At 34.0% G+C, this 16,980-nt stretch overlaps 2 protein-coding genes across 2 annotated transcripts in view; both read right to left on the bottom strand.

Annotated features, from left to right (window-relative positions):
• The window catches only part of LOC134727785 (uncharacterized), a 391,209-nt gene that overhangs the window by 332,414 nt on the left and 41,815 nt on the right, over positions 1-16,980 (bottom strand). The window lies entirely within an intron of this gene.
• On the bottom strand, positions 1,643-4,718 carry LOC134681484 (uncharacterized). Its single transcript, XM_063541120.1, has 4 exons — positions 4,712-4,718; positions 2,491-4,032; positions 2,082-2,220; positions 1,643-1,760 (listed from the first exon to the last, which is right to left on the bottom strand). Exons 1-4 carry the CDS (start codon positions 4,716-4,718, stop codon positions 1,643-1,645), a joined length of 1,806 nt encoding a protein of 601 aa, XP_063397190.1.

The following is a 16,980-nucleotide window of genomic DNA, read 5'->3' as shown; positions in this document are numbered from 1 at the left end:
GATGTGGACAAATCTTATGTGAAACTAGTGTAGATTACATTAAACCAAATGTAAACATGTTTACTGTACACGGCGTTTGGTGACCTACTTCTCATTATGTATCATCTTCAGGTAAAAATGATATCAGTACTTATAGTCATGGAGGTATGATTTGGTAGATTGGTGTTTAACACCACTGTCAGCACCATTGATCCCATTACTTATAGTCATGGAGTAATGAATTGATGTGATTGATTGGTTTTTAACGCCACTTTCAGTAATATTGATACCAGTACCTATAGTCATTGAGATATGCTCTGATTTGATTGGTTAGTGTATGAAGCCACTTTGAGCGCTTTTGGTACTAATACTTATAGTCATGGAGATATGATTTAATTGAGTGATTGCTGTTTAACGTTACTTTCAGCACTATTGATACTGGTACTTATAGTCATGAAGATATGATCTGATTTGATTGGTTGGTGTATGAAGCCACTTTCAGCGCTTTTGGTACTAATACTTATAGTCATGGAGATATGATTTGATTGATTGATGTTTAACACCACTGTCAGCACTTTTGATACTACTAATTATAATAATGGAGATATGTCATATGATTTGATTTATTCGAGTTCAACGCCACTTTCAGCACTATTGATACTAGTACATATATATAGTTATTGAAACATGATTTGACTGATTGGAGTTTAATGCCACTTTCAGCACTATTGATTCTAGTGTTTAAAGTCATGGAGATATGAACTCAGATGTTAAACTTAAAAAAGGCAGTGTGAACATTCTACTTTTTAAAAGATATTTTAAAAGTATTTATATATATTTGTGTGTATTTTTAAAAAAAATCAATAATTTTTAAAACCACTAGGTTTTATTGAATAACAAGTCCATTTGAAATTTGCATTTGGGTTTAAAATTTTTACAATTTTACAATATTATATAGAACTATTTTTTCCAAGAGATTTTAATGAGGACATTCACGAATACATTGTTTTTTTTCTTTTTCAAATTTATCCAAAATAACCTTTGTTATCATCTATATAATTGTTTTTCTTTTTCATATCCATCCATCTCTGTTTTTAGAGGGTGTGTACCTACATTGCATACTGCTGGTCAATCTTTAAATGCATTCAATTCCAAATAATTTGCTTATTTTGTTTTATTGAAAAAAACAAGTCATGAGCTAGTTACCTTATCTGATGTAACAGTATTTTCACAAAAATCATTCCAATTATTCAGAAAGACACGATTTGTATATATGCATAAAAAGAAATTTATTGATATAGACAGGAACCTAACAATACTATTAAGAAAAAAACCCAAAAAAAACCAGCTACTGGTTAAAAGAAGTACAATGTATTGACTAGTGCCAATACTTCAAACTATAAAGTATTTTCAGCTAAACATGCTATATGAGGGATTTGAGTAAATGAAATCTTATGTAGAAACATGTCCAAATACTAACAATAAAAAAAAACATCCTTTGCCACTCTCACTTGAATTGCTCATTTTGACATAACAGTTGATTTAATCCTTTTCCCTTTAAAAATTATTCTATTTCTATATGCCCTTACTCCTGTGCTACATTGAGAGCATTTTTACCTCTAAAGTCACACTTATTGACATCAGCTGAATGTTTTAACAGTTCTTAAACAACATCATCATGTACTTTCTGACTTGCCCAATAAAGTGAGGAACATCCATCATCATCACAGAGATCAATATCAACATCATGACACTGAAGAAGTACACGTACAACCTCTATCCTGTTGTTGTAACAAGCAATCTGTAATGGTGGGGTGCCATCATTCATACATTTATTGACATCAGCTGAATGTTGTAACAGTTCTTTAACAACATCAACATGTCCTTTCTCACTTGCTATATACAGAGGTGATACACCATTGTTGTCACACTTATTGACATCAGCTGAATGTTGAAACAGTTCTTTAACAACCTCAACATGCCCATTTTGACTTGCTTTATACAAAGATGATACCTCATTTTTGTCACATTTATTGACATCAGCTGAATGTTGTAACAGTTCTTTAACAACATCAACATGTCCATTGTTACTTGCTACATACAGAGGTGATATACCATCAGTGTCGCACTTATTGACATCAGCTGAATGTTGTAACAGTTCTTTCACAACATCAACATGTCCTTTCTGACTTGCTATAGACAGAGGTGATATACCATCATTGTTACACTTATTGACATCAGCTGAATGTTGTATCAGTTCTTTAACAACATCAACATGTCCTTCTTGACTTGCCATATACAGAGGCGATACACCATTATTGTGACATTTATTGACGTCAGCTGAATGTTGTAACAGTTCTTTAACAACATCAACATGTCCATCCTCACTTGCTACAGACAGAGGTGATGTACCATCATTGTTACACTTATTGACATCAGCTGAATGTTGTAACAGTTCTTTAACAACATCAACATGTCCATTCTGACTTGCCGTATACAGAGGTGATATACCATCATTGTCACACTTATTGACATCAGCTGAATGTTGTATCAGTTCTTTAACAACATCAACATGTCCATTCTGACTTGCTATAGACAGAGGTGATGTACCATTATTGTTACATTTATTAACATCACCTGAATGTTGTAACAGTTCTATTACAACATCATTATGTCCTTCCTGACTTGCCAATAATAAAGGAAACCAACCATCCACTGTACAATAATTAACATCACTATTCCTACTGATCAACCATTTGACAAGTTCAATAGTACCCATATAACAACTTCCACCTAGTGCTATATCTTTACTGTGAATTTCTTTAGTACAAACAAGGTCTTGTTGCTTTGGTAGATCAAGTTGGTTTAAACGTGTTATGAAATTTTCAGTAAATGTTGTAGAATTCATGTTTCTGTTAAGACATACACTGTATACAAAACCAATCTCCCAGTCTGTCAGTAACCTATCTATATATCTATTTATATAATTATCAGGTATTCTTATTACAAACTCTATTTCTGTGCCCATGTTATCTGTGATCTTCCAAAGAAATCTCTCCTCAATGAAATCAGTATTAGCATGATCAATGAAAATCTGTAACATCTTCTCCCCGAAGTATTTGGCAAGGAAATCAAACAACTTATCATGGATTATTTTGTATGTAGTACCCTCCTTGACCACATAAGTACCATCAAGTGTTTCCAGGGATTTCTTTAATCGTTTGATGGATGTTCCTTTATTCAGTTCACATTCTTCTAGTAAATCTTCTATCATTGCTCCTATCTTCTTATCTTTTGGTGACAAGTTTTCTTCTGTTAATGTGTTGTTGAACATTACACACAGGACTAAGCTACAATAATGCATCTTACCAGCATCATTTTCTCCATACATTTGTACAAGTTGATCTTTGAAAACTTCAAAAGGATTGCTAAAAAAAGAGGTAACGCTTACATTCTTCTGAAGGTTCTGTTTATGATATAAGCTACATAAAAGCGGGAAAAAGTCATATTTTTCGGACAATTCCTTTACTTCATCAGTATTTTCTTTAAAGTACACTTCAGCTAAAGCAATTTTTTCAGCAGCACTAAGTTTGAATTCTTTTGAACTTAATTTGATGTTACAAATTTTGAAAATAGAGAGATTGTTGAATAGTTCATCTTTGTAAACCTCCAATCTACATGTAGAGATGATTTTACAACATTTGTCTACGAGAAGAGATTTAATGTGATCAAGACTTTGTTTCCAGTCAGTGTAAATTTGTTGATTAAGAGTATATCTGCCACAGACATCATCAAAGACAAACAATGTTTTCCGCCCATGTTTAAACCATTTTCCAATATCTTCTGGTTTACTGCATGGAATAACAGTATAGCCATGTTTCGTCATCATAAGGGCAACGTGTTTAGAAAGAAAACTTTTTCCAGTGCCAGAATTCCCAACCAGGGTTACTGAACTATTTGCCAAAACTTTTTGCATTAGATGGTTCTCTGCTGCAGTGCTAACAAACTGTTGATCATCCTTTTCCCACTGTTCCAAGCGTTTTTCAAACTGCTCTGTAAAATATGAAATTCAGTAAATTAACTATATGTTATATATTTAAGTTCAAATTTCAAGGAGTAATAACACAAATATAAAGTATGTGACATCCAGTTTTATCATGTTCATGTTTATTTTTCGTTTTAAGGCACCATATTTCATGTATTTTGTTTTATTCAGTGTTCCAATAAAATATTTTTAAAACTTAAGATAATGTTTTTTTTCTTCTATGCAAGTAAATGTGGTTTGAAATGAATTTCAAGTAAAATGGTAAAATTTCTTTACTTAAAGTCATAAAAAACCTCAAATCAAAAAAAATAATGCATATGTTTTTTTTATATCTCAATGGATAGTTTCCATTATGAAACTTATGTATATCATGTATATATATACTTTTTCTGAAGAAAATTCGTTAATTTAATCATATTTAGAAGAAGTTTATTTTATTTTGATTATTCCCCCCTCCTCCCGACATATTTTCCGTATGCAAAGTGACCTCAGTGTGACCCATCTCGTAAAAAATCCGGAGATCACAATACGCATGAATGTCCTTAAAATAAACTATTATCTGTATTTACATGTTAAACATGTCAAATACGAGCTCAATTTCCATGCGTTTTTGTTGATTTTTTGTCGATTTTTGACAAACAGGTGACAATCGTTAAACTTCGGCTTCAAAACACGAACTTGAATTACCTGCCATTCTTTCACAACAACACTGACCGACTGAAATTTTTTTTTAACGATTATACGAAATTTACATGAAAAAAATGATAAATTCGTGAACAGAAGACTAAGTTTATGATGTTTGTATGCATTGGTTCAAGAATTGGAAGAACATTATTTTTCACCGGTCACTCGTTTCTTATGACTTTATATCATACTGTTAAATGCCAGCTAAACAAAGACTAATAGGGGAATATCAGTGGTGGTATTACCACTTAAGAAAAATACTTTATCGTGACAATTAAAATTGAGAATAAAAATGGGAAAGTATGTTATTATTAATCATTGTTGTGACATTCTTCATGTTTTGTAGTACATGTAACTTATATGTGTTCACACTATATGTACTATGTTCGTTTAAAGTTTTCGTGATAAAATTAATAAGAGCCCAGTTTATTATCCATAAGCACTTATTTTCTGTGCATTTTCAAGTCAGTGTCCCAGATCCCCTAAAACGAAGTTGATAAATACAAACTAGAAAACTTAAACTGCATGCACATTTTTTTGTGTCATAGATATAAATGATAAATACTGATGCTAAAAAGCGAATAATTTTCCTTTTGTTTAATTTCATGTTACATGCAAAGCTTATGTTGTACTATTATACCACTGTCCCAGCTTAGGGGAGATTTGGGATCCCGCTAACATGTTTAACCCTGCCACATTTTTTATGTCTGTGCCTGTTCCAAGTCAGGAGCCTGTAATTCAGTGGTTGTCGTTTGTTAATATGTTACATACTTTTTTTTTTCGTTAATTTTTTATATAAATAAGGTCGTTAGTTTTCTCGTTTTAAATGTTTTACATTGTCATATCGGGGCCTTTCATAGCTAACTATGCAGCATGGACTTTGCTCTTTGTTGAAGGTCGTATGATAACCATTTTTTTTAATGTCTGTGTCATTTTGGTCTCTTTTGGACATTTGTCTTTTTGGCAATCATACCACATCTTCTTTTTGTATATTTAAATAATATTGAGTGCCTAACAACATTTGTGTTGTATTAGTCTAAAAATCATTCCATTGTGAAATGGCAGCCAACAGATAGTGTGAAAATGGAAGGAAAACAAAACGTTTTTTGACACCAAAAATCAATTCATGACATCATATTCTACCTTTATATATTATAATTGTCATTTTAGCTCACCTGGCCCAAAGGGCCAAGTGAACTTTTCTCATCACTTTGCGTCCGTCGTCGTCTGTTATCTTTTACAAATATCTTCTCCTCTAAAACTACTGGGCCAAATTAAACCAAACTTAGTTACAATCATTATTATGGTATCTTGTTTAAAAAATGTGTCCGGTGACCTGGTCAACCAACCAAAATGGCCACCATGGCTAAAAATAGAACATAGGGTAAAATGCAGTTTTTGGCTTATAACTCAATAACCAAAGCGTTTAGAGCAAATCTGACATGCAGTAAAATTGTTTATAAGGTCAAGATCTATCTGCCCTGAAATTTTCAGATGAATCGTACAACCCGTTGTTGGGTTGCTGCCCTAAATTGTTTTTGGTTAGTATCTTGAATATTATTATAGAAAGAGATAAACAGTTAACAGCAATAATGTTCAAAAAAGTAAGATTTACAAATAATACATGACCGAAATGGTCAGTTGACCCCTTTAGGAGTTATTGCCCCTTAGAGTCAATTTTTAACAATTTTTCGTTAATCTTAGTTATCTTTTACAAAAATCTTCTCCTCTGAAACTACTTGGATAAATTAAACCAAACTTAGCCACAATCATCTTTAGGATATCTAGTTTAAAAAAATTGTCCGGTGACCCGGCCATGAAATCAAGATGGCCGCTACGGCTAAAAATAGAACATAGGGGTAAAATGCAGTTTTTGGCTCGGGAGTTATTGTCCTTTATTGTAAATTTTTAACAATTTTCATAAAATTTGTAAATTTTTGAGACGGGTCTAGATCACTCACCTGCTGATATGGCACCTGCTGATTTTGCACCATTAACCTGCCAATTTTACCCCTACGTAGAACAACTAAAGTTGCTTCCCTTTGTACACTAACAGGTTGTAAATTAAAAATTAATGTCATGTTACTTTATTAATTAAGTTAAATAACAGCTAGCATTAGTTATGTAAGATTGCAGGAATGTATGATTTAAATGGTTTGCAAAATTTGAATTTACTTTTAAGATTTTTTTTTCTTTTTTAAAAGTACATTAAATATTGATTTGGGAAATAATACATTGTATCAGAGACATATATATATGTGTCTCTGATTGTATTAATCTTGCAACGATAAAAAAAAAAACCAAGTGAAATGAAAGTATTAAAACTAAAAGGAGGAGATGGGTTATGTTTTTCTTAAAATTTTATTGTTTGGACACCACTAAAAGAACTTTGCCACACAATTAATATAATTTTATCTATGATTTTATAATTAATGCAAAACGATGATTTGAGTAATTTACAAGATGTAAAAAGGGGGAGGATAGTCATTCTAAAATTTGACTTCGTTCACAGTGATAAATGTAGGGTATCCTTACACTTTCAATTTAATCATGGTGTAAATGTATTTTATAATTTGTATCAATACAAACAATCATTATGCATTTTATTCACATATATTTTTATAGAGGAACCTTGATATCACTAGTGTTAATTTGCTTTATCTTTTTTCTTGTGTTCCAAGATTTGAGTAATTACTCATTTTTCAATTATTCAACATAAACTGACTCTCAGTTTCGCTGTGGTGTTGTCCTAATACGGGTGGAGACAGGACGCTACGAGAGTCTTCCAATAGATCAAAGAACTTGTTTTGTTTGTGATGATATAGTTGACACGGAGGAGCATGTATTGACTGTATGTCTGTTGTACGACGATCTTATAGAGACGAACTGTATAAGATTTTAAACTTTGAAAACGAAAATTTTAGTTTATTGCCGAATTCCTTGAAAATTTCATTTATTTTAGCGAGTGAAAATAATAATGTGATACAAAAATGTGTCAAAACCTGCAAACTTATTTTAGATCGTAGAAGACAGGATTTTATACCTAAAATTGATGTAAATATGTTTTACTATTTAACTTTTGTTGTATAATAGATTTTTGGAAATATGTAAATACTATAGTTCCTTTTTAATCCGTCTCTCATAATTCGTTTTAGAATGGCAGTAATAATTTTAAGGTTTCCATTTATAATGTGAATTGTGTATACTATTTTATTGATGGTGAGACGTTGATAAATTATTATTGTATTATTGAATTGTAGACCCCCACAACACTAGCAGAAGAAGTATATATTTAATTTACACTGATACAGTTATATCAAATCAATTGATTGTGGTTTGTTTTACGTTCAGCATCAAATATTTCATGCATGCTCATAATGATATCAAATCAATAATCATTAATTAATACAACCGGAAGGTCTTTAATCGAAATCAATGTCGACAAATTTGAAATAATACTAGAAAATGAGGGTATATTGGATAAAGACATTGAAATTTAGCCTTGCAACAGCCCACCTCCAAACCCTGCAAGACGAAGATCTTCCAAGGGCTATTATAAACGTACAGAGAGCCTGGCACTTTATCTCATCACGAGACAAAGGATGCAAAATCTCCTTTCTGACTAGACGTGGCTGCGTATTTATTCATTCAAAGAACGCCCAACATCCTCAGTGTCGGTTCAAAGACAAAAGTGATCATATTTCTGTAGTTCCTGAGTCACTTTTGGGGTTTAACACAAATATAATCATTCTTTAAAATATCAAAAGGGGTCTTACGGGACTTTGCTCTTATATCAGAAAAAAATTCAAATACAAATACAAATACTTTATTGGCACAAACACAATTACAATAATTGGCAGTACATTAAACAACATAATTAAATATGTTATAGTTTTAAAAGAAGCCAAATTCACATTTCTATATACCAGATATTTATGTAGATAAGAACTTGTCACTTTCATGACTTTTAAAGAATTACTATTAATGCAGCTTTAAATATTAAGCTGATTTTCACAACAACATGCAGGAAGTATATTTAATATACTAGTTTTAAAGTTTATTCTGTGGTTAATTTTTTTTTCACATTTCAGTAAAAAGTGATTTTCATATTCTACCTCACCCGATTTACATACATTACAAACTCGTTAATGATAATTGTGCATGGGTAAACTTAAATGCCGCCCTTTTCAATAGCAAGATTGTGTGCACCGTTAATCTTATTTTACACAGAGATGACCTTTCTAATTTATTACTTAGAACATCAACATAAGAACTACGCTGACTTGAATTATAAAGTTGTTGATAAAGTTTTTTAGTTTGGATGAATCGTGCATTTTTGATGATTGATCCTGTGTGCACTGATCAATTAATCGTTGTTTAATACTTGTTAACCATTGTTTGATATAGACAACTCCCCCACCCCCACCCCCGGGTAGGTCTGAAAATCCTAGATTGTTTAAAATAGAATACATTTATTTGTGCACGGGTTCTTTTTTTTTTCAGTTGCCAGAAAAATTTGGATACAAGTGTGTTTTCAGACCTAAACATATGTTAAAAAAACTTATTAAATAAAATGAGATTTTTTTACCACAACGGTAGCGTGCAAAGTTCGGCTCTACAATAAAGCAGCATTAATTGGTTTGCAATGAACACCTAGAATTTCTTTTATGATTTCATATGGATTTTTTTTTCAAAATTGTCTCCCGAATTACCAAAACACCACAAATCTCACTACAATATAGGAATATCGGACTTGCTATAAACGAATCAAATATTTTTTTCTAAAAGTTTACAAGGATTATCCAATCATATTGTTTTCTTAATCTTAAAACACGCTTTCCTAGCTTTTTTCCATTGGTAAGGATACCGCTAAATTTAAGTTGCCATTACACTTTAACATTATTCCCAAGTAACACTATTAAATTGGGATAAAAGATGACACTATGATGTACATGTGGTTAAATATTTTCTGCACAAGACATGATGAATATTTAGTAAAATTATACTAAATTCTTCGGTATTTTTTTGTGAACGATGAACCATATATATATAAAGTGTCTCTTTTGGCCCTTTCTTTACTTCTAACCTCATCGGCTGATATGACTTCTTCCTATAAACAATTCTGAAAGTGTCTCTTTTGATCCTTTCTTTATTTATAACATCACCTGCTGATAGGACTCCTTCATATAGACATCTAAGACAGTGTCTTTATTGGCCCTTTCTGTACTTATAACATCACCTGCTGATATGAAACCTTCTTAAAGGCACTATAGACAGTGTCTCTATAGACCCTTTCTTTACTTAAAACAATCCCTGCTGATAAAACCCCTTTCTATTCACACCATAGAAAGTGTCTCTATTGATCCTTTCTTTACTTATAACATCACCTGCTGATATGACCCCTTCATATACATACCATAGAAAGTGTCCCTCTTGATCCTTTTTTTACTTATAACATCACCTGCTGATATGACCCCTTCCTATAGACACCATAGAAAGTGTCTCTATTGATCCTTTCTTTGCTTATAACATCACCTGCTGATATGACACCTTCCTATAGACAACATAGAAAATGTCCCTATTGGTCCGTTCTTTACTAAAAACATCATCTGCTGTTATGACCCCATCCTATATACACCATAAGAAGTGTCCCTATTGATCCTTTGTTTACTTATAACATCACCTGCTGATATGACCCCTTCCTACTCACACCATAGAAAGAGTCTCTATTGGCCCTTTCTGTACTTATAACATCACCTGCTGATATGACCCCTTCCTATAGACACCATAGAAAGTGTCTCTATTGATCCTTTCTTTACTTATAACCCCACCTGCTGATATGACCCCTCGATAAAGACAGCATAGAAAGTGTCTCTATTGGTCCTTTCTTTACTTACAACATCACCTGCTGATATGACCCCTTCTTATAGGCAATAGAGACAGTGTCTCTATTGACCCTTTCTTTACTTAAAACATCCCCGCTGATAAAACCCCTTTCTATAGACACCATAGAAAGTGTCTCTATTGATCCGTTCTTTACTTATAACATCACCTGCTGATATGACCCCTTCATATACATATCATAGAAAGTGTCCCTATTGATCCTTTCTTTACTTATAACATCACCTGCTGATATGACCCCTTCCTATAGACACCATAGAAAGTGTCCCTATTGGTCCGTTCTTTACTAAAAACATCATCTGCTGTTATGACCCCATCCTATATACACCATAGAAAGTGTCCCTATTGATCCTTTGTTTACTTATAACATCACCTGCTGATATGACACCTTCCTGTTCACACCATAGAAAGAGTCTCTATTGTCCCTTTCTGTACTTATAACATCACCTGCTGATATGACCCCTTCCTATAGACACCATAGAAAGTGTCTCTATTGGTCCTTTCTTTGCTTATAACATCACCTGCTGATATGACACCTTCCTATAGAAAACATAGAAAATGCCCCTATTGGTCCGTTCTTTACTGAAAACATCATCTGCTGTTATGACCCCTTCCTATATACACCATAGAAAGTGTCCCTAATGATCCTTTCTTTACTTATAACATCACCTGCTGATATGACCCCTTCCTATAGACACCATAGAAAGTGTCCCTATTGGTCCGTTCTTTACTAAAAACATCATCTGCTGTTATGACCCCATCCTATATACACCATAGAAAGTGTCCCTATTGATCCTTTGTTTACTTATAACATCACCTGCTGATATGACACCTTCCTATTCACACCATAGAAAGAGTCTCTATTGGCCCTTTCTGTACTTATAACATCACCTGCTGATATGATCCCTTCCTATAGACACCATAGAAAGTGTCCATATTGATTCTTTGTTTACATATAACATCACCTGCTGATATGACCCTTCCTAAAGACAGCATAGAAAGTGTCTCTCTTGGTCCTTTCTTTACTTATAACATCACCTGCTGATATGACCCCTTCCTATTCACACCATAGAAAGTGTCTCTATTGATCCTTTCTTTACTTATAACTTCACCTGCTGATATGACTCCTTTCTATAGACATCTAAGACAGTGTCTCTATTGGCCATTTCTGTACTTATAACATCACCTGCTGATATGACACCTTCTTATAGGCAATAGAGACAGTGTCTCTATTGACCCTTTCTTTACTTAAAACATCCCCGGCTGATAAAACCCCTTTCTATAGACACCATAGAAAGTGTCTCTATTGATCCTTTCTTTACTTATAACATCACCTGCTAATATGACCCCTTCATATGCATACCATAGAAAGTATCCCTATTGATCTTTTCTTTACTTATAAAATCACCTGCTGATATGACCCCTTCCTATAGACACCATAGAAAGTGTCTCTATTGATCCTTTCTTTGCTTATAACATCACCTGCTGATATGACACCTTCCTAAAGACACCGTAGAAAATGTCCCTATTGGTCCGTTCTTTACTTAAAACATCACCTGCTGTTATGACCCCTTCCTATATACACCATAGAAAGTGTCCCTATTGATCCTTTGTTTACTTATAACATCACCTGCTGATACGATCCCTTCCTATTGACACCACAGAAAGTGTCTCTATTGATCCTTTCTTTACTTATAACATCGACAGATGATATGACGCCTTCCTATACACATCATAGAAAGTGTCTCTATTGATCCTTTCTTTACTTATACCATCACCTGCTGATAAAACCCCCTCATTTAGACACCATAGAAAATGTCCCTATTGGTCCGTTCTTTACTTATAACATCCCCTGCTGTTATGACCCCTTCCTATAGACACCATAGAAAGTGTTCCTATTATATCTTTGTTTACTTATAACATCCCCTGCTGATAGGACCCTTCCTATAGACAGCATAGAAAGTGTCTCTATTGATCCTCTCTGTACTTATACCATCACCTGCTGATATGACCCCTTCCTATAGACACCATAGACAGTGTCTCAATTGATCCTTTTTTACTTGTAACATTACCTGCTGATATGACCCCTCGATATAGACACCATAGAAAGTGTCTCTATTGATCCTTTCTTTACTCATAACATCACCTGCTGATATAACACCTTCCTATAGACACCATAGAAATTGTCCCTATTGGTCCTTTCTTTACTTATAATATCACCTGCTTATATGACCCCTTCATATAGATACCATAGAAAGTGTCTCTTTTGATCCTTTCTTTACTTATAACATCACCGGCTGATATGACCCCTTCCTATAGACAGTATAGAAAGTGTCTCTATTGATCCTTTCTTTGCTTATAACATCACCTGCTGATATGACACCTTCATATAGACACCATAGAAAGTGTCCCTATTGGTCCTTTCTTTACTCATAACATCACCTGCTGATATGACCCCTTCCTAACGACACAATAGAAAGTGTCTCTGTTGGTCCTTTCTTTGCTTATAACATCACCTGCTGATATGACACCTTCCTATAGACAACATAGAAAATGTCCCTATTGGTCAGTTCTTTACTAAATACATCATCTGCTGTTATGACCCCTTCCTATATACACCATAGAAAGTGTCCCTAATGATCCTTTGTTTACTTATAACATCACCTGCTGATATGATCCCTTCCTATAGACACCATAGAAAGTGTCCCTATTGATTCTTTGTTTACTTATGACATCACCTGCTTATATGACCCCTTCCTATACACACCATAAAAGTGTCTTTATTGATTCTTTCCTTACTTATGACATCAACTGCTGATATGACCCCTACCTATAGACAATACAGAAAGTGTTTCTATTAATCCTTTGTTTACTTATAACATCACCTGCTGATATGACCCTTCATAAAGGCATCATAGAAAGTGTCTCTTTTGATCCTTTCTTTACTTATAACATCACCTAATGATATGAAACCTTCTTAAAGGCACTATAGACAGTGTCTCTATAGACCCTTTCTTTACTTAAAACATCCCCGGCTGATAAAACCCCTTTCTATTCACTACATAGAAAGTGTCCCTATTGGTCCTTTCTTTACTTATAACATCACCTGCTGATATGACTCCTTCATATAGACATCATAGAAAATGTCTCTATTGATCCTTTCTTTACTTATAACATCACCTGCTGATATGACACCTTCCTATATATATCATAGAAAGTGTCTCTATTGATCCTTTGTTTACTTATAACATCACCTGCTGATATGACCCTTCCTATGGACACCATATAAAGTGTCTCTATTGATCCTTTCTTTACTTATAACACCAACTGCTGACATGACCCCTTCATATAGACATCATAGAAAGTGTCTCTATAGTTCCTTTCTTTACTTATAACATCACCTGCTGATATGACCCCTTCCTATTCACACCATAGAAAGTGTCTCTATTAATCCTTTCTTTACTGATAACTTCACCTGCTGATATGACTCCTTTCTATAGACATCTAAGACAGTGTCTCTATTGGCCCCTTCTGTACTTATAACATCACCTGCTGATATGACACCTTCTTATAGGCAATAGTGACAGTGTCTCTATTGACCCTTTCTTTACTTAAAACATCCCCGGCTGATAAAACACCTTCCTGTAGACACCATAGAAATTGTCCCTATTGGTCCTTTCTTTACTTATAGTATCACCTGCTGATATGACACCTTCCTATAGACACCCTAGAAAGTGTCCCTATTGGTCCTTTCTTTACTCATAACATCACCTGCTGATATGACCCCTTCCTAACGACACAATAGAAAGTGTCTCTATTGGTCCTTTCTTTGCTTATAACATCACCTGCTGATATGACACATTCCTATAGACAACATAGAAAATGTCCCTATTGAACAGTTCTTTACTTAAAACATCATCTGCTGTTATGACCCCTTCCTATATACACCATAGAAAGTGTCCCTAATGATCCTTTGTTTACTTATAACATCACCTGCTGATATGATCCCTTCCTATAGACACCATAGAAAGTGTCCCTATTGATTCTTTGTTTACTTATGACATCACCTGCTTATATGACCCCTTCCTATACACACCATAAAAGTGTCTCTATTGATTCTTTCCTTACTTATGACATCAACTGCTGATATGACCCCTACCTATAGACAATACAGAAAGTGTTTCTATTAATCCTTTGTTTACTTATAACATCACCTGCTGCTATGACCCTTCATATAGGCATCATAGAAAGTGTCTCTTTTGATCCTTTCTTTACTTATAACATCACCTAATGATATGAAACCTTCTTAAAGGCACTATAGACAGTGTCTCTATAGACCCTTTCTTTACTTAAAACATCCCCGGCTGATAAAACCCCTTTCTATTCACACCATAGAAAGTGTCCCTATTGGTCCTTCTTTACTTATAACATCACCTGCTGATATGACTCCTTCATATAGACATCATAGAAAATGTCTCTATTGATCCTTTCTTTACTTATAACATCACCTGCTGATATGACACCTTCCTATAGATATCATAGAAAGTGTCTCTATTGATCCTTTGTTTACTTATTACATCACCTGCTGATATGACCCTTCCTATGGACACCATATAAAGTGTCTCTATTGATCCTTTCTTTACTTATAACATCAACTGCTGATATGACCCCTGCATATAGACATCATAGAAAGTGTCTCTATAGTTCCTTTCTTTACTTATAACATCACCTGCTGATATGACCCCTTCCTAAAGACAGCATAGAAAGTGTCTCTATTAATCCTTTCTTTACTTATAACATCACCTGCCCGATATGACCCTTCCTATAGACATCATAGAAAGTGTCTCAATTGATCTTTTCTTTACTTATAAATCACCTGCTGATATGACACCTTCCTGAAAACAGCATTGAAAGAGTTTCTATTGATCCTTTCTTTTCTTATAACATCACCTGCTGATATAACCCCTTCCTATAGACACCACAGAAAGTGTCTCTATTGATCCTTTGTTTACTTATAACATCACCTGCTGATATGAACCCTCGATATAGACTTATAACTTATAAGTAAAGAAAGGATGAATAGAGACACTTTCTATGCTGTCTATATCGAGGGGGATATCAGAGACACCTTCTATGCTGTCTATATCGATAGGTCATATCAGCAGGTGTTGTTAAATGTAAACATTGGATCAATAGAGACACTTTCTATATTGTCTTTATGAAGGTGCTTTATCAGCAGGGGATATTTTTAGTAAAGAAAGGATCAATAGGGACACTTTCTATGCTGTCTATATCAAGGGGGATATCAGAGACACCTTCTATGCTGTCTATATCGAGGGGTCATATCAGCAGGTGATGTTATAAGTAAACAATGGATCAATAGAGACACTTTCTATGCTGTCTATATCGAGGGGTCATATCAGCAGGTGATGTTATAAGTAAAGAAAGGATCACTAGGGACACTTTTATGGTGTCTATAGGAAGGGTCATATCAGCAGATGATGTTATAAGTAAACAATGGATCAATAGAGACACTTTCTATGGTGTCTATATGAGGGTTTTATCAGCAGGTGATGTTATAAGTAAAGAAAGGATTAATAGAGACACTTTCTAAGATGTGTATAGGAAGGGGTCATATCATCAGGTGATGTTATAAGTAAACAAAGAATCAATAGAGACACTTTCTATGATGTGTATAGGAAGGGGTCCATTCATCAGGTGATGTTATGAGTAAACAGTGGATCAATAGAGACACGTTCTATTGTGTCTATATGAAGGGTTTTATCAGCAGGTGATGTTATAAGTAAACAAAGGATCAATAGGGACACTTTCTATTGTATGTATATGAAGGGGTCATATCAACAGGTGATGTTATAAGTAAACAAAGAATCAATAGAGACACTTTCTATGATGTGTATAGGAAGGGGTCATATCATCAGGTGATGTTATGAGTAAACAGTGGATCAATAGAGACACATTCTATGGTGTCTATAGGAAGGGATCATATCAGCAGGTGATGTTATAAGTAAAGAACGGACCAATAGAGACATTTTCTATGGTGTCTATAGGAAGGTGTCATATCAGCAGGTGGTGTTTTAAGTAATCAATGGATCAATAGAGACACTTTCTATGGTGTCTTTATGAATGGGTTATATCAGAAGGTGATGTTATAAGTATCGAAAGGATCAATAGAGACACTTTCTATGGTGTCTATAGGAAGGGGTCATATCAGCAGGTGATGTTATGAGTAAAGAAAGGATATCAGAGACACTTTTTATGTGTCTATATCGAGGGGTCATATCAGCAGGTGATTTTATAAGTACAGAAAGGATCAATAGAGACACTTTCTATGATGTCTATAGGAAGGGGTC

The sequence above is a fragment of the Mytilus trossulus genome, chromosome 8, assembly GCF_036588685.1.
Source record: "Mytilus trossulus isolate FHL-02 chromosome 8, PNRI_Mtr1.1.1.hap1, whole genome shotgun sequence".
NCBI lineage: Eukaryota > Metazoa > Mollusca > Bivalvia > Mytilida > Mytilidae > Mytilus > Mytilus trossulus.
This window is presented reverse-complemented; position numbering and strand designations above follow the sequence as displayed.

Excerpts from the sequence above, each read along its gene's own strand:
- LOC134681484 (XM_063541120.1), bottom strand. Across the intron at positions 2,221-2,490 it reads CAATAAGTGTGACAATGATG|CTGATGTCAATAAGTGTAAC; the intron begins GTATATCACCTC and ends TACAACATTCAG. Across the intron at positions 1,761-2,081 it reads ACTGATGGTATATCACCTCT|GATAGAGGTTGTACGTGTAC; the intron begins GTATGTAGCAAG and ends TTACAACAACAG.